General features: G+C 43.8%; 1 protein-coding gene across 1 annotated transcript in view; it reads left to right on the forward strand.

Moving 5' to 3' along the window:
• The window catches only part of LOC119245742 (mitogen-activated protein kinase kinase kinase 15-like), a 48,103-nt gene that overhangs the window by 16,544 nt on the left and 12,861 nt on the right, over nucleotides 1–18,698 (forward strand). Inside the window, exons 2-6 of the mRNA XM_037511702.1 lie at nucleotides 1,916–2,055; nucleotides 4,813–4,836; nucleotides 12,117–12,310; nucleotides 15,323–15,491; nucleotides 17,264–17,370. Of these exons, the coding sequence (XP_037367599.1) occupies nucleotides 1,916–2,055; nucleotides 4,813–4,836; nucleotides 12,117–12,310; nucleotides 15,323–15,491; nucleotides 17,264–17,370 (634 nt within the window). The remainder of the gene's footprint in view (nucleotides 1–1,915; nucleotides 2,056–4,812; nucleotides 4,837–12,116; nucleotides 12,311–15,322; nucleotides 15,492–17,263; nucleotides 17,371–18,698) is intronic.

Consider the following 18,698-nt stretch of genomic DNA (forward strand, 5'->3'; position numbering starts at 1 on the left):
CCACATGGCGCTTACTGACTCTGCCAGGTTCATCATCTTGGTCCCCTGAAATTATTTGCACGTCTACACTGCTCTAGCCTTTGCCTTTGCTGTCTTCTCTCTCTAGGACATTCTTTGCTTTCCATTCCCCATCCTCACCCTGAGTTGTCTGCCTAACTCTTAGGGGCGCAGGGGTCCCGGAAAGCATCGCTTCCGGCTGGCCTTCCCTGAGCGCCCTCCACCCTAGTGTGGGAGAGGTATCCTCCTGGGGGTGCCTCTGTGGCTGTTTTACCCTCAGGTTAGCAGTCTCCTGCCCCACATACACCATGATTCTACCCACCACTTTCTTCTGGTTCCTTCTGTTGTTTACATGTTTTTGAGAAAAGGGCTTCTACCTCGTTCATACTTCTGGATCCCTGCTGCCCACCACAGTGCTGCCTGGTATTTACTGGAAAATCCATAGGTGAGGCTAAAAGGCCCGCCCCAGTGCTTGCTGGTCTCCCAGTGCCTCTGCAAGGGGCGGCAGCATAGGCACTTATGTAGCTTCTCATCTCCACCTCTTCACCCCCCTCTTCACCTTGCCTTTGTTCTTTTGTTGGAATTTTCACAAACTTTCTGTGAGTCACGGCAGGGCCAATGTAAGTTTGGACATTACTTGCCAAAATTATGCACCTGGTTGATTGGACCGAATGAGTTTGCTCTTTCACAAAGGAGTTTTTCAATGGCGTCCACTGCCACTAGCCAAGTGTAAGCTCGCTCCCGTTGCATCACAGGTTACTTCCTTGTTCTGAATAGGTCTCTCCAGGACACCGCTACAAGGGCAGTTGAGCCACATTGTCAAGTTGGTGGCAGACTTGTGAACCAGGAGCATGGTGCAGAAATACTCATTATAGCTGTTTGCAGTAGGAAAAAGAAAAATGAACAGAATGTCCGCAGATAGGATGGGTAAGGATGTTGTGGTCTAGTCATCATATAATGAAATGCTGTGCTGCCGTGAAGATGTATGAACTGGAACCAGACACACGTGCTGGCCGTATCGCCATAAAACAGCAAGTCAATGAATACGCATGGTGTGATACTACGATTGGCGCTTGACCAGGGCAGGGGCTAGCGGCATTAGATCCCTGCATGGTTGAAGCTATCCAGAGGATTGACTTCAGGACAACCCCCGCCCCATACCAAAATCCACAGATGCTCAAGTCCCTTATAGTTGGGCCTCCATATCCACAGGTTCTGCATTTACAAAGTCAGCCAGCTGGGAATATAGGTCAGCTGAATCCTCAGATGCAGAGATCAAAGATAGAAAAAGAATCCATATCTAAGCGGACCTGTGTGGTTCAAACCCCCTTGTTCCAGGGGCGACTGTATTTATATAAAGTTCAAAGATGTGGGAAATTTGCACTGTTTAGGCATTCATACATTAGAATATGTAAGATGTGTGTACACATACATGCAAGGAACTGATAGAAACAGGTGAGGATAGAGGGGTTCTCTGGGCAGGAAGGGGGAACATGGTTAGGGAGAGGCACGTTGGGCGCCAGTGGTACCGATGATGATAGGTGCGTGGTTCACCCCATTAGATGTTCTACTTCGTGTATAAGCTAATACATTCTTTGCATGTGATACTTCCTAATCATAATGACAACAAATCCATCAGCAATGCTTAAGTGAGGCTATGTTCCCAGCACTTTGAAAAAGAAAGTATTTTGTTTTGTGTTTCATGTTCCTCAGTGCTTTTCGTGCACAGCCCATGGGGGTGATTATAATCAAGTCATTCCTCGTTTCTGCTTTGCCTGAAAAGCTGATGGCAGAAATACAAATTGCATGTGTAGCCTGTACATGTTCTAGATCTCATAGACATTGGTCATCATCCGAAAGTAGATCATGTAATCAGATGTCTTCCACCCCCACCCTGTCCTCTCCTTGTCCATCTCAGATGTTGCTGTGGTGGACATGAGTGATATCTCCAGACAGCCTTCGCTCTTCTACCATCTTGGAGTTCGTGAGAGCTTTGACATGGCCAATAACGTGATCCTTTACCACGACACGGATGCTGACACTGCTCTTTCGCTGAAGGTAAAGGGTGGTGTTTGTCTTCTCCGGAGTGCATTGCTTTGGGAACACAGAGTGACATGCTCAGTTGAAGTGTGCACTTAGCAGAGGTTGGAGAAAAACATTTGCTTGTGCAGTTCTTACCCACTCCAGGTTGTAACTCACACGGAAGCCTCCTGGCCACTGTGTGAGCCTGCGCATACAGATGTGGATTTGTAGGCACCGTGAACATCTCCAGGCTCGTTGGGGAAGCGAAGTGAAAACAATCTGGTAGTTTCTTTTGAAACAAACACACCACCCCAGGGGCCTCCCTGGTGGCGCAGGCGGTTGAGTGCAGCACTGTGAAGCTGTCCACAGCCTCTGCAGTGCCGGTTTGATCCCTGCCAGCCTTGGAGCAACCCACATGGCTAGTGGACCTCTCCTGTCGCGCCCACTGTTCCCCTCAGCAGTGTATTTTGTCAGTCTACCTGTTCTGTTCCCCGCTCTGTCTCTGGTGAATCCTCTCATCATCCCACGCATCTGGCCTATACCCCGGCTCTTGTATAAATAAAAAAATAAATCTTTAAAAAAAAAAACAAAACCAACACACCACCCTGAATCCTTTAATGCACAGCTTGATCCAGACCTATACATTTAAAAAAAGTCAGTTCTGAACTTGAATAATATTTTGAAGACATTTAACAGTTACCAAAATGGGCAGAACATTTTAACATAGGTATAATCAATATTTTGTCTGTTATTTTTTCCCCTTCCATGTAAAGCAGAGCAAGCCTGAAATCTAAGCTGTTCATGCAACTCAGAATTACTGAGAATTTTTTAAATGTATTTTTGCAACTTTGATGCAAACATTTTAGAGTAGCATAATATAATACTTGTAAAAAAAGTTCATGTTTATAAAATATGAATGTCTGAGTGACTATAAAATTCAACTAATAATATGTTGTTGACTATATTAACACAGGTCAGAAAAACCTGGTCTGTGTTAAATCATTTCAGCAATAAAAAATCCTGCTGTATTTTACAGCAGTATTACTCAGCCTTGACTGCACTTGACAATGGTTTGGCGAGCTTGTAAATACCCTGGTACCCAGGCCACACCCCAGGCCAATGGCATCAGTCTTCAGGGAAGTTTTTTTTTTTTTAAGGTTTATTTATTTATTTATACAAGTACTGGGTACAGTCAGAAGCGCGGGAGGGTGAGAGAATTCACCAGAGCCAGAGCAGGGAACAGAACAGGCAAACCGATGAAGTACACTGCTGAGGGGAGCAACGGGCGCGGCAAGAGAGGTCTGTGCGCCATGTGGGACCCTCTCCAGTAGCCAGGGATCGAACCGGTGCTGCCGAGGCTGCGGGCAGCTTCGCAGCCCAGAGTTCAACCACTGCACCACCAGGGGAGGCCCTCCAGGGAAGTTTTTTTAATACTCTCCCAAATAGGTAGCCAGGAGTGGGAACCAGTGGTTCAGGGTTAGCCTTTGTGGGCATTATTTCTAAATGCCCAGCTCCCTTAGCATTAAAGGTAACTAGTTTTTAAATAGCGCAATTTTGTAATGGCCAGGTTGGGCATTTTTGTTTGTGTTTCTTGAGATTTAATATTAACCAGATTTTTCTGGGTTCTTTAATTATTTCCTGATATAAACTCCCACCTGCTTCAGATGTGTAGCCTGTACCGGTTCTAAATCACCTGTACTTTGCTGGCTGTGTATTCTTTAATTATAGTGCAGTGCTGTGTTAAGAAGTCATTAATAAGCAATATGACAGTAAAAGGATTGTTTTATTATTATACTTTACATTGTAGAATAGTTTTCCAAAGGCTATAAACTCATCTAAATTACTTTAAATAGTTAGATAATTGATTTTTTTCTTTTGCTGATTTTTCACTAAGAGAGCAATGCTTAGAAATATCTACAGTTAGAAAATATGTCAGGGTAGATTATTGAGCTACATTTTGATGAGAAACATCACATCAGAATATTTTTTCCTCACTCAATACATTGTTTTTCTCAACTGCGTTGCAGTGAATGCCTCTCCAAAGTCCCATAACCTGGATAAGTTTTAATTTTTAATGATAGGAATTTTTTCTGAAATGGAAACGGGTAGTCTATGCTATCAGATGCCAGCAGGTGCAACCTACTCTTGCAGTCAGAAAACAGAAATCTCAGGACATAAACACATTTTATTGGGCAGCTGTTTAATTATGGTTTCTTTTTTCAGCAAGCATTGGCTTTCCCTACACAAACAATACAGTAACTGACTGCAGTGGTCATTGAATTTGAAATCTAGACAATTATAGGGAGGTGTGTCAGGAATCCTACGCCCCTCTTGGGGGAAGGTGGCTGGAGGAGGCCTGCTGCCTTCACATTGATTCAAGAAATGGTTCCTTACTCAAGGACACCCCAGTGCCGCCCTCCCCCCCCCCCCCCCCCCCCCCCCCCCCGCTCCATGCACTTCCTTGCTGTCATTTATCTTCACTGGGAAGACAAGGTACGGGACATTCATTGCTCCTGACCTGATTCTGGGGAGAGTTTTGGACAAAGCCCTTGCTACTGCTGTGGGGAAATCCTTATGAACATATATGCCCACTCCCCTGCCCCGGTCATTCCAAAGCTAAACCTTTATGATGAATCTTAGAGTGTTATAGTTCTCAGAGGCTATTTGAAGCTTTTTTCAGGGAGAGTTTCAAGTTACAACTCTTGCTCTGAGATGGGTGCTACATAATGTGGGGGAGGCAGATACTTGCTGGTGCTTGGGAGATTCCTCTTACCTTTTCCTTTTTCTTTTCAGGATATGGTAACTCAGAAAAACACGGTGAGTATTATAGTTTCAGATATTTTACCTTCTAAATGTAAATATAAAATGCTTGAAAATCCCACTGAAAGCAAAGCGATGTGTAGGCACATCTTTTGGTTGCATTTCTTTTTTTTTTCAATTCCTATTTTATTTTTTAAATTGTTTTATTTTATGTATTTTTACATCATTTTTCATTTTTGTACAATGTATGCATTTTCATCTCGGTTATAGTCCCCATGAAACTCCCACCACCCATTCACCCGTGCACCATCACCATAGTCCCTGTGTTCTTCCCTGTCCTGTTTTGATCCTACTCCTTCTCCCCCACAGCAGAATGTCTCTGGTTTATAGTTGATTTTGATTTTTCTTTATTAGAATTAATTTTTTTCCTGATCCCTTATTTCAATCCTCTACATTCCTCTATAAGTGAGACCATCCAATGTTTTTCTTTCTGGCTTGTTGCATTTCTGAGGAGGACAGCTAAAAACTGCCTCTCCCTCAAGCAACCAGCCAGCTCCGGCTCCAACTCAGCCATGCCCAGGGCGGGGCTGGAGGCAGGGTCAGGCACGTGTCTGTCGTTCCTGATGCACTAGGGCTTTGAGTCTGATGGTCTCCTGAGCTGGGCCAGTGTTCCCACCAGCCACCACGGTGCTCCCAGCTGGAGCCAGCACCCTGCCCTTCCACACCAGGGATCCCTTACCGTGGAGAAATATGAACCTGTGCCCCAGGGAATTCCTTGGACCTAGGCCCTCACCTCACGTCCCCTGCCCGGAGCTGGAAGGAAATGCGGTGGAGTCCCACGTCCTTCCAGCCCACTCGTGTTCTCCCGCCTCCCATTTGGCTTAAAAGTTGCTGCCATGATATAGTGATGACATTTGACTTCATAATCGAGTGTTTGAGTTTAAAATATAATTCACAGATTTTTAAAATATTTATTTACTTTTAACTTCGGTGATATCAGGATACCCCCATCAGGTATCACCACCATCATGCACCCAGTCACTCATTCCACCTGCAAGCTGTACGTAACCTCTCCAGAGAAGAAATGTGGGACTATGCCCCTTTCCTGTCCCCCAGGAAAATTACTAGAAGATGAGATAATCCACCCAATACTTGTAAAAGGAATTGTTAAAAGTACATTAAACCTTATTTTCATTTGTCCTATTCTGAAGCCAGAGCTCAGTGGGTTTTTAAAGAGGTAAATTTCCAGGGCCTCCCCAGTGGCGCAGCGGGTTGAGCGTTAAGCTGTGACGCTGTCTACAGCCTCTGCAGCGCGGGTTCAATTCCCGGCCGGCCAGGGAGAAACCCACATGGCATGGCAGATATCTCCTGCCTCGCCCGCTGCTCCCCTCAGCAGTGTCTTCGGTCCGTCTGCCTGTTCTGCTCCCCGCTCTCTCTGGTGAATCCTCTCACCCTCCCGTACCTCTGACCTGTACCCCAATTCTTGTATAAATAAATAAAAAATCTTAAAAAAAAAGTTAAATTTCCAGGCTAGGACCATGTTATTAGAAACACCTTTAAAAAACCTAATCTGGTTCTTACCTCTGCACTAGGTATTTTTTTTTTTTTTCTGGAAAGTCAGTGAGATTGGAGAGAAACTCACTGTTCCTATGAAAAGAGCCACCTCTACAAACTCAATCAATTAGATATTCTTAGAGAAACAGACAGAGGCAACATCGGGTGCATTGTCTGCAATACTGGAAGTCTTGCCCTGGCTTGAGCTTAGGGTAACAGAATTTTCTCCTGTTCTTTCCCTCTTGGCTTCCTCAGATCTGGGGTATTGCTTGGAATCCAGAATTATCAAAGGTGATATAGATGACTTAGGGATGCTTGGGCAAAAGGGCAGTATTTTTCTCCCTTCTATATCCTTTGAATTTGCTGAGTTCTGAATCAGAATTTCGACCGCCTCTACTAGTGAAGAGTCAGTTTCAAATAAAAAGGCTACCTCCCATAGTAGATGGAGGAGAATTTTATTTTTTACACAGAATATTTATTTAAAAATCTCTGCCTTTGAATTTTTAATGTGCATAGCCCTTTTCTATTTCTACCTAACGTAAAATCCTCTGATTGAGTCCTTTTTGCTTCTCTAATGCCTGTGACCTTCTCTTTTCCATTGCGGGACCCTGGAGGTAGAAACCACGGGGCCAGTGTCAAAACCAAAAAAAAAAAAGTGTAATTCTGCCCATCCACTGAATAACCTCTGGTGGCCGTGGTGCCCTTACTTTTCTCTCTTTCTCTCTATATATTTTACATCATTGTTCATTTTTGCCCATTGTTTTCTTTAAACTGAGGGAGAGGTCACACACTGGAGCTTGCCATTCGCCCATCTGGTTGTGTCAGGCGCTTGGTTTTGTGTCTCATGCCTCCTGGTTAAGGACGCCTCAGAAGGAAGCTGGAGTGCTAGTGACCAGAACGCGGGAGGGAGGGAGGGAGGGGGCAGGACATGGGGTGTGTCTGGCTCCGGCTCCTCTCGGGGCCAGTCGGTTAACCTTGCTGGGTCTCCGTTTCCTCCTCTGTACACTGAGATGGTTAGTCAGGTGGTTACTGAGATCCATGCCAGCTCTGAAATAGTTCTCGGACTTTATTGTAGCCATTCAGTTGTTTGAACAAAGCAGATGGACTATTGCAGGCACACAGTTGGCTCTGCATGGCATGCTTCCAGCAGGGATATTTACCTTTAAGTAGCACAATAGCCTGATTATTCGATTGAAATTGTTATTCCGCTTCTGTATCTATATCCCTCTTATGTCCAGATAAATGCAGAAGAGAAGCAATGGAGAATGCTATTTACATAGATCTTTTCTAAAAAAAAAAAAAAAAAAAAGACATTTCCCTAATTGTGCATGTGTCCTGATTTTTAAAAATTCTCCTTTAACTGACCCAAGAAACATATCTACTCAGCTTGAACTTGTAATCATTTATTTTTTTGGGGAGCAGCACCTGACTTGGATCTGCTTCCTTAATAAACTGACCTTGTCAGACATGGTCATGTTAAATGAGTGTTCATGAATGATTTTCCAATGCTTGCTCATTTGCTCCCTATATCTTCTTGTGAGGAATCTTCTGTGCTTTTTTCAGATTCCGTTTTCACTAAGGATTTGCAACCCTTTTGCATTACAAGCTACAAATTCCAAACCACTTTCTGCCAGCAGTCAAGATATGCATTCTTTTTACGTGCTCAGAAATGAGTTTGTCTTGGGTAGTATGAAACCGGCTTCCGTCATTTGCCTTTGATGTTTCCCCCTCTTCTGACGAGGCCATTTGTTGATGGATTAAATTTTTGTATCATTATTAAAAAATGCTCTGTGGAAGGTCAAGCTGGAAGTCTCATTATGAAGTCTGTTTGGATAAATTCTTAGCATTTTATTTGCGCCAAAGAATGAATTTATATAATTTGTGCTGCTATTGACCAACTTTGCCACCCACCTCTAGCCATAAATAAAAATAAACTCTGTTGTAATGAGGCCCCATTACTTGTTTCCGTCAGAGCCTCCGGGCTCCTTGACCTTTCTGCACAGGGCGCCTGCGGAGCACCAGATGACGGGCGAGTCCTCGGTGTCCTTGTGTACTGGCCATGATTGAGTCCAGTGGGCCATTAGGTTGAGATCCCAACATGCTCTGCTCTCCTGGGCTGTCCTGGAAAATCCAGGCAGCTGTTTGTGGATGGCAGTTGTGCTACTCTTCATGAAAATCTTTCGATGTGGAGCCCACTGAAGGGACCCTGGTGTTCAGGGGACACAATATCGGCTAGGTCTGGGGGGACCATGGCACCTTTTTGTCAGTCTCGTGGAGCTTATGGATCTCTTCTCACGGTATCTTTTAAGATGCTTAAAAAGTTAAAAGGAGAACAAAGAAGTCCAATTATACTGTAATATTTTGGGCAGTAAAATATATTTACCAAAATATTTAAGGTTGCTAATTATAATCTATAAGCTACTTCATTAAACTGTCAATTTTGAAATAGTCAATTTTGGTATAAAAATTATTTTAAGGGCCTCCCCGGTGGCTCAGTGGTTGAGCGTTGGGTTGCGAAGCTGCCCGCAGCCTCTGCAGTGCCGGTTCGATCCCCAGCTGCTCCCCGGCCACCGGAGGAGGGTCCCACATGGTGCGCAGACCTCTCCTGCCGCCCGCTGCTCCCCTCAGCAGTGTACTTCAGTCCTTCTGCCTGCTCTGCTCCCCGCTCTGGCTCTGGTGAATTCTCTCACCCTCCCGCGCCTCTGACTGTACCCAGTGCTTGTATAAATAAATAAATAAATCTTTAAAAAAAATTATTTTAAGATCTCTGCAGAAGCTGTAATATGATGGGGAAAATTCTGTGATTTCGATTAGTGACAAAGTTCCAGATTCAGCTGAAACTACTAAGATGACTTATTTCTTAAGTGATATTGAAGGCATTGTTACTTTTCAGCTAAAGGTGAATGATGACAAAGATGTAATTTTTTTTCTCATTCATGTTCAGACACCCCTTCCCCCACAGATTACTGGAACCCAGGTTCAGAATTCCGAGCTGAACCAGACCAAGAATAGAGATATTTATTGAATAGATAATATTTATTGGATGCCCTCTGTGTGCCAAGGCCATATTTAAGCCTCTATTACCTAATGATGTTGACAGTTTTATTGTCCACATTTTAAAGATGAGCAAACTGAGGTTTAGATAGATAAGTATGTTTTCCAGAGTCATCCATCTTATATGGGGTAGATCTAGGATTCAATCCTGTGCCATCCAAATTCTCCGCTGTCTTGGCCATGTTTGAGTTTAGATGTTCCCTCCTATTTCAATGTAGATGAGGTATTTCTTTTTCACCCAACTGAGTAAAACTTTTCCACTTAGTAGGAAAAAAGATACTACCTAACTCCACTGAGAGGAAGATGAAATTGAGATGCCTTTGCACGATACAGATAGGAGTGCAAATTGCTGCATCCTCTTTTTTTTTTTTATAGAGGCATGTTTATTTATTTATCTATTTGTTTGTTTGTTTGTTTTGTTTATACATGCACTGGGTACAGTCAGAAGCGCGGGAGGGTGAGAGAATTCACCAGAGCCAGAGTGGGGAGCAGAGCAGGCAGAAGGACCGAGGTACACTGCTGAGGGGAGCAGCGGGCAGCAGGAGAGGTCTGCACGCCATGTGGGACCCTCCTCTGGTGGCCGGGGAGCAGCCGGGGATCGAACTGGCGCCGCAGAGGCCGCGGGCAGCCTCGCAACCCAGCGCTCAACCGCTGCTCCACCGGGGAGGCCCGCTGCATCCTTTTTGACAAGAGCTTGGCCACACATGTCTAGGCCTTAAAGTTGCTCTGGTAATTTCACTACTTGGAAGTTACTCCTAGGAAAAGTCCAGACTATAAATATGCCATATGCAAAGGTGTTCATCTCCATATTATACAGTAAAGAAACTTGAAAAACAAACTTAAATAGGAGAATGGTGACATATACTATTATGTCTATTTACTAGATGGTGTGTTAGGTAGGTATTAAAAATTAATAGCATTAGAGATGGTATATCAAACTTTTGTAATGAGAACTTTTCCAAAAGCACCTATTATTTAACTTAGTGATGATATAGGGCAATCTGTTCATAGTGGTGATCATTTGTAGATGGTGGTCATTCTGGAAATTTCAACTCCTAAGTGAGGAACTGAAGACTTTAAAGTATGGATCCCTCCTCTGCCTACCCTCACAGTATCAGAGACTGTTGGCTTTTACTCTGCTCTCTGACCTCACTCTATCAGAATCATCCTTTTAGAAATACTTGAAAACGTGTTTGGAATAAGGGTTTACATATTAGTGTGGCTAGCATACTGGTTCTAATGCCCCTTTATGTAGGAAACTATGCTGTCTTTGTTAAATTTGTTTTAATTAGCTGGATTCTTGAGATGTTTCCATTTATAAATGTAACAATTACAAATATCCAAGCCTAGCTTGCTATTGAACTTGTGTTGTGCTAATCAATGTTTTCCTTTTTCATTTCTGGTCTCTCCACCAAGTCTGAATGTGTTCCATCATTTGAAGATGTTTGGGCCTATTTGTCTTCTTTATAAGAAAAGTACTGAACTCAAGAGCCTATGCTTTCATTTGGAAGTTTATGAATTGCTTTTTAACATGTAGTCATTAGTCCCAATTTCTTTCTGTAAAATTTCTTCAACTTTTATACACTTTATGAAAGATTTTCTCACAGGAGCTGCTTTTTACTTTTCCAAGGCTCCAGGTTCATTAAACTTGCTTAATTTTCAGAGTGCATGCTTTCCCTCTCTTTTGCCTCACGTTTCCCTGTGGCTAAATGTTTGTGCAAAGAATCAGATCCCTTCCTCACTGTGGGTAAGCCTTTATCAGCCTCTGCTGCTCTGCCCACTTGAGCTATAACCTGTGACAACACAAAACATTTGTCAAAATCTTACATTTTCACACTCCATTATTTAGGGTTTGAGCAAGATTGGAGAAAAGTTTACTTTTTGCTATTTGGGTAGAAAAGGTTTGCTAAAAGAAGAGTGCAAGTGAAATTTCAGCAGAAATAATTGTTTCGGAAATAATTTTAAAATGTAGCAATTTTATACAAATAGGTTATATTCTTATATCTTCAATTTACCTAATTGTTATGGAGACTTAAGAATATTTAGTTATGTTGGTAAATATCTTTGATAGACTTATGACTCTATATAATATTGTAACTTTTAAAGAAGCTGAGAGGAAAAGAGAGTATCTGTTCCTAGAGATCCTGGCATTCTTGATTTTTATCATGTGAATTACAATTACTGTTTGGTGTCACTTGGTTTCAGCCTCAAGAACTTCCTGTAGTGTTTCTGTAAGATGGGTCTGCTAGCAAGTGTATCTTTTTTGTTTTATCTGAAAATGTCTTTTATTTCACCTTCATTTTACAAAGATAGTTTTGCTAGACATCAGATTCTTGGCTGACTTTTTTTTTTTCTTTCAACACTTTGAATATGTCATCCCACTACCTTCTGGGTCTTCATTGTTTCAGATGAAAAGTCATATATTAATCTGACTGAGGTTCTCTTGCATATGATAAAACATACTTTGCTTTCAAGGCTTTGTCTTTCGAGATTTTGACTGTGTTTGTGTTGTGTCTGCATGTGAATTTCTTTCAGTTTATCCTACTTGGAAATCATTTAACTTATTACATATGTTGCTTCATTTAATTAAATTTGGTAAGTTTCAGCAAGTTGTTGTTCATACGCTAGTGCTTTCTCCTTCCCTGTCCTACCAGCTTCCACCTGCCCAAATCCACAGCTGTGCTTCTGTGCCAGTTATTTTGTGAAACAAACTTGGTTTTGTTTTCCAGGCATCGAGTGGAAATTACTATTTCATCCCGTACATCGTGACACCATGTGCTGATTATTTTTGCTGCGAGAGTGATGCGCAGAGACGTGCCTCCGAGTACATGCAGCCTACCTGGGATACCATCCTGGGCCCACTGTGTGTGCCCCTGGTGGACAGGTTTACTGGCCTTCTCAAGGACATCCACGTGACCTCATGGTAATTCCTATTAGCCATCAGCAAGCCTGGGGGCCTGGCCAAAAATGACCCTTCACGTTCATGAAGGCCACACACTCTCAAAAGACCACAGTGCCTGGGGAATGAAGAAACCTAGCCAACCATTTTTGAGTCACTCTAGGGCCCATTTTCATCTCTTCCTACCTCACTAAGTAGGGCCATTGGGGTGCATCAATGCCTGAGGTCAGGCTTGAGTATGTGTCTGGTCCTAACTCTGTGTGACCTTGATTAATAACTTTTCTTGTCACCTAGAAAATAAGGACATTAAGGTACTGAATTTTTTATGCTCTTTCAACTCTGAGAATCTGTGATTCAAGATTATTTCTGAACATGATTTCCTGCCCCTGGCTCACCCCAGTCACTTGCTGTGAGGTCATTCTGTGAGGTCATTCTGACCATAGTTCTTGTGTTAGAGAAGTGTGATGGTGTTGCATGGAGCAGAGACTGTCCTGACCTCAGGAAGTTCTGAGACGTGTTCTTTGTAGATTTTTTGTCAGATGATATGGAATACTGACTCAGAGCTGGACAAGCTTGAGTTTGATTCCTGGCGCAGGCAATTCCTCGCTGTGTAGACTTGTAAGAGTCAGATCATTTCTTCAGGCCTCTGCTCCAGAAACCACACCTTAAAATGTTATTTTAAAAATTGAAGGCAGAAAAATTATTCTGCTTACCTAAAGGATCCAGTTACTTTGCTTGCAGCCAATTTAAAGAATTTTATTCCTGTAAGTTATGTGACATGGGAGAAGAATTTGTTCTTCCAAAACAAATGAAAATCTGAAGCATGGCAGTGGTGACTTACAGTGAAATGGAAAGGCCTACATGCCCCACTTTGGTTCCAGTCTTGGTGCCCTGAGCTGTGACGTGTTACTCTTGTATTGGTGTGAGCTCCATACTTCTTAGCAATCTGTTCTCTTTTTCTATTTCATCCCCTCATCTCTGGATGCAATTTCTTCTGCAGACTTGAATGGGAAGACAAAACTGGAAACTCAAACATGTGTGACTACATGCCAGCAGAGAAAGCAAATAGGGGACGTTTAGTGTCACATTCCTGGAAAGCTTCATCAGTCACAGCTTGTCCTATTGCAGAATGAACAGCTAAGGGAGGCTGAGGGAGAAACTGCTCCCAGTATCATCTTTTTAGGTTCTCAAGGAGGTAAAGTAGCTTGAGTTTGCCAGATGAACCAGGTCTTTGTAAGAAATGGACTCAAGTTTTTGTTTCTCACTTAGTGTATATATGTCTCAGTGGGAAAACAACTCTTGGTATAATGTCAAAGGACCGAAAATAGCTGTCAGTTGATTGCACCCCTTGAAACTGGCAAGTATTTGGCAATGGTTAGAGGGTAAATGGTGCTTACGGTTTGGGTAATACGTGGTTATAGGACATACGTTATTGTTTCACAGTACAGGGATGGCAGATAAGCTTTTAGCTCAAGTGCCAACTATGATAGACTGGTAAAGGCAGCCTTGAGCTCTATACGGAAAAGGACTTTGAAGCCATTTTCAAGTTCGTGCTGATTCGCAACATCCTCCCTGGTTTCCAGAAGCAGTCATGGCTGCTTATTCACTACAAATACAATGCCCCCCACACACAGACATAGTGAATTCAGCGTTTTCTTTTTCTTTAGATGTTTCTGTTCTTACTAGGTTTCTTGGTTTATTAAAACTATTTTTCAGAACCACCCTTGGAAACAAAACTAAAGTACAGATTTTGACTTGTCAAGCCGAACTTGGGCCACAGCTTTGATGGCTGGAGAGTCCGCTGAAGGGACAGTGGCTGTCACCCAACTCAGTGACCCCATAGATGCATAGATGCCAGAATTTTAAACATGGGCAGAATCTGCTGATTTGCTCATTGTTGGGATGGTAAGCAGTAGATAAATAAGGAAATAAAAATGAAAGCAGAGTACTTTTTGTGGGATATCCTTCATTTTTTTTAAATGTTTGTTGAAATCTTTATTGCAAGCTTTATACTGTGTAGCTTGTACTGTGTGGCATAGTTTTATAATTATTAAAAGTAACATTCTCATGTTTCTCTTTCATTGAAAAGATTACTGTTTAATGGTGCTTGTTTTTTTAATGAACAGCCTAATTTTACTCTCTCTAGTTAAATCTTTCGGCTACTAAGTGGGTTGATAGTGCCAGCCCTTGGCAGTGCTCAGTCTCCATGTAAAAAGTTGACTTGGAGAAGGAACACATTTCAGTCAATCTTTGGTCATTGTAAGTTGATGTCTGTGTACCAAGTCAGGTCATTTTAAAAGATTTTTACACCAAGTATCAGATGCTAGCATTGGTTGAAATTTTTGCGAGACTGTGGTGAAATTTTTGGTGGGAAGTTAAAGTGCCTTAAATGTGGCTGTACATACATCCCTCTTATCATTGTATGCCAGAAGTTTTATGTTTCATGTTAGGAAAGCATTCTGGAAGTCAAAAAATGACAAGGAGAATGGTGGGTGACAGGCAAAGGTAGTCATAAGCTTCCAGACCCAACTTCTTGGATTCCTCAGAGACACAGTCTCCGACTCTTGACCAGCCAGAAAAAACTTCGTGATTACTGGCTAGGGCAGGTAGTATCTGATAGGTAAATGGATTGCAAAATTCTCATTTTACTGCGTTTCAAGTCTTTTGGCGTTTTGTTTGTGATGATCTGTTCGTTAGTGGGGTACTGACTATTCGAGCAAGGTACCACAGCAAGGTGGATGGCGCATCCTGTATGTCTCCCCAATCCAGCTGGGGTCAGCTTTGAAAGAATTGTCACAGTTGTTATGAAGTGATTTTTCTTTCTTTCTATTTAGTGGTTCATTTCTGCAAAATGCCACTGCCACGTTGAATGTGTCTCTTGTTTGCCTAATATAGGGAGGACTTGGTGTGGACCAGGGGCCCCTAACGTTAGCCTGAGTCACACCAGTGCCAGCCACAATTGGTTGCACTGCTTAAGGAAGCAGAGTCCTGGATATGTGGAGATGTGACCGAAGGTTTTCATGTTTCCCTCTGCAGTGCTTATTACAAAGAAACCTTGTTAAATGATATCCGGAAAGCCAGAGAGAAATACCAGGGTGATGAACTGGCAAAGGAGCTGTCTCGGATCAAACTCCGCATGGATAATACCGAGGTTCTCACCTCAGACATCATCATTAACTTACTGCTGTCCTACCGTGATATCCAGGTACGGAAGAAGTGGAGCTGAGCTGACGTGCCGAGTTCTTCTGGGTGTGAGGAATGCCTCATGGGGAGTCCATGCATGCTAGGTGTACGGCTAGGTGCCTGTGTTATAGACAGAACAGGCATGTGGCTAAGTGGTAGGCCACTTTGCATTATCTGCAGCGGGACGTAGCGGAGGTTTTGTCACGTCAGAGGACGGTGCCAACAAAATCTCACATCAGTACTCTGAATAAAGTGAACTTGGAATTTCACAGTTTATACGCCCCTTGTGTGAGACATTGTTTCAGGCTCTTTGCAAATGCTAATTCATTTAACCTTCTCCACAAGTCTGTGGGGTGTATACTCTGATTATCTCCATTTTTCAAATGAGGAAACTGAGGCACAGAGAAGTTACTTGCCCATGGTCACACCGCAGTTGACAAAGTCAGGGTTCACACTGAGGCAACGCGCTCTCTTGTCCTTGCCTCTCACGCCTCTGCTTTGCTACTTCCTTTAGGCCTCTGTCACTTCCTTCTTTGTTTCCCCCCACCCATCAATGACAGGGAGAGTGCGAGTAGCAGGGCCACATCCAGGGTGCAGGGAATACAGGTGTTTATTCTGAGACAAATATCAGAGGCTTCTGGAGAGTTCTTGAGACAGAACTTGTGGGATGTAGTACCATAAGGAAGTCAAGCATTTCCTCCCTTCAAGTTTAATGCCCTTGAACCGTTTCTAAGCTTCCCTCTGGAGGAACATGGGGCCTTGTACCTTAGCCACAGATTTCTACAAAGCCACATTGGTGACTTGGCCACAGGCCTTTAAATCTGAACAAGAGGGGCATCCATGTCTGACCTGCACCCCTGAGAAACTCATGCCCTTAGTGATAAACAGATGCCTCTAATTAATTTCAGTAGCAGATGCTATTAGGGATTATGGCCCTGATTAAGTCATGTCCCGTGGGACAAGATAATGCGAATGGCCATTTCTCAAGTCTCTTTCCCCTTGAGCGTCTGGCTTCCTTCTGTCCTTGCCTTCATGCTTCTCTTTTTATAACCTTCCATTGCTAGGACTCTCAGGCTCAGAGGTAAGCCGGGTGCTGCCTGGAGCATGCTGCCTTCCCTTTCCCTGGGCGGTGGCAGCAAGGTGCAGAGCCACAAAGCAGGCAGGGGGTTTGGATGGGAAGTCTGCCGCCTGCCGTGACTGGCTGTCAGCAAGTTGGCCAGTGACAGCGATTTGCAGCCTGGCTGGGAGGGTAACAGATGGCACTGCTCACGGGGGACCCAGCTGAGACAAACATGGCAGCAGTTTTTCCCTGGGTAATGATGCACTTTAAAGCAGTGGTTCCCAACCAGGGGACATGTGACAACTTGGAGACACTTTGGGTTGTCACAACTCCAGCGGGGGTGGGGGCAGGTGCTGGTGGCATCTAGTGGGTCAAGGCCCGGGATGCTGCTGCACATCCCACAATGCACAGGGCGCGCTCAGGCTGCACACTGACAGTGGTGCTGAGGCTGGGCAGCCTGTTTCAGGTGAATTCGATTGTTTCTGGCTACATAAAGGCAGGATGTTTCCGCCCTTTACATGGGGAATGGCTGCTGGGCTCGTTTGTTTCCCTTATCTCATTTTTTTAAATCTTATTTCTGTTCAGTTAAGGTCTGTAAGTAACAGCACTAAATGTTGTCTGTGAGGAAAGGCTTGTGCTTAAGTGCTGAGACAGTCTTGTGTTTATACCTGTTCAGAAAAATGTACAAAAAGCTGTGTCTTCTCTCTTTCTCACCTGAGACCTCTTGTCAACAGGACTATGATGCAATGGTGAAGCTGGTAGAAACCCTGGAAACGCTGCCTACGTGTGATTTGGCTGACCAGCATAACATTAAATTTCACTACGCGTTTGCGCTCAATAGGTAAGACTGTCAGTGCGTGTGTAGCGTTCTGAAACGTGACAGTTGGCAAATTCTTCTTCCTTCTCTCGTCCAACCCTCATTGAGCATGAGCCAGATCATGCACCCAATGCCAGGGGCATGGGAATGGGTAAGGCATGATCCAGGTCTTCAGGGGCTGTGGAACATACGTTCTAGTGTTGGGGTCAGACATGTAACCAGATCCCTGTCGCTCTGAGTAATGTCTTAATATAGGTTTGTCTGAAGTTCTAGGAAAACAAAGCAGAGGGAAGAAGTCATTCTGCTTGGGAGTATTATGAAAGTTGCTTGGGGCCTCTGGGTCTGGGTTTTTGAAGAATTAGCAAGAATTATGGGAGAGGCGTGGTGAAAAAGTCATTCCACGTAGCCAGAACAAAAGCGCGAGCATGGCGTCTGTGTTCAGCATGCACTCACGGAATGTGCTGTGCGACTAAGGCGGCGGAGGAGGCCGTGTTTTGAAAGGACCTGTGCACGTGGGTAAGGAGTCGATAGTATCTTTATACCGTGGGGGCTGGTGTTTAAGGAACAGGATTCACATCGTATGATAGGAACAGAGGGTGCAGTCCTTCTGTACTAGGGTGATCTGAACTTTGGTATACAAATTACTATGAGACTTATAATCTCTAGCCCCTCTAAACATGGCTACTGTGGATTTGGAGGGTAGGAGTTTGCTGCATTCAGCCTCACAAAGCCCCAGATGCCTAAATATCCTTGTTCTGCTTCTCTCTTCCTCCACTGGTAAGGTATGGGAAGAGGAGCAGCATTAGGTGAGAAAGCTGAGAACATTCCAGGTACACTTTTACACTCCCTGCTGGGCCTGTCCTCTTCTGGAGCCAGGAGTCAGTCATACTGAGTAATACAGCAAAAACTTTGGGAGGGTGTTTAAACGTGGCATAAGAGCCAAAGGGCTCTGGCATCTCCTCATTAACCTCCCGTGGCCAGTGCCACGTCCAAGTGAGGGTTGGAGGTGCCCTGTGCAGAGAGCTCTTGGCTCTGGTTTCTCAGAGGCTTTGCTTGAGCAGCTGGATTAGGCTACACATTGTAGACTTGTCCCTGGTGCATCTGTAGGACAGCAGCAGAACTGGAGCCCGTGAGTCCAGGAGTCTCATATACAGGAGATCACGTCACTCTCTTTTTTATATCAAAGTAAAATCATGCAGGCAGTGAAATGCTTAGACCCTAAGTATATACGGTTGCCCCTCCCTACCCTGGGGTTCCACATCCGTGGATTCAGCCAGCTGTGGATAGAAAGTACATACTCTGTAGTTAAGCTGTGGTGGTTGTGTCTGCACTGAACACGTACACTTTTTTCT

The sequence above is a fragment of the Talpa occidentalis genome, unplaced genomic scaffold, assembly GCF_014898055.3.
Source record: "Talpa occidentalis isolate TD23 unplaced genomic scaffold, MPIMG_talOcc4v2.1 talOcc4.15, whole genome shotgun sequence".
In the NCBI taxonomy this organism is placed as follows: domain Eukaryota; kingdom Metazoa; phylum Chordata; class Mammalia; order Eulipotyphla; family Talpidae; genus Talpa; species Talpa occidentalis.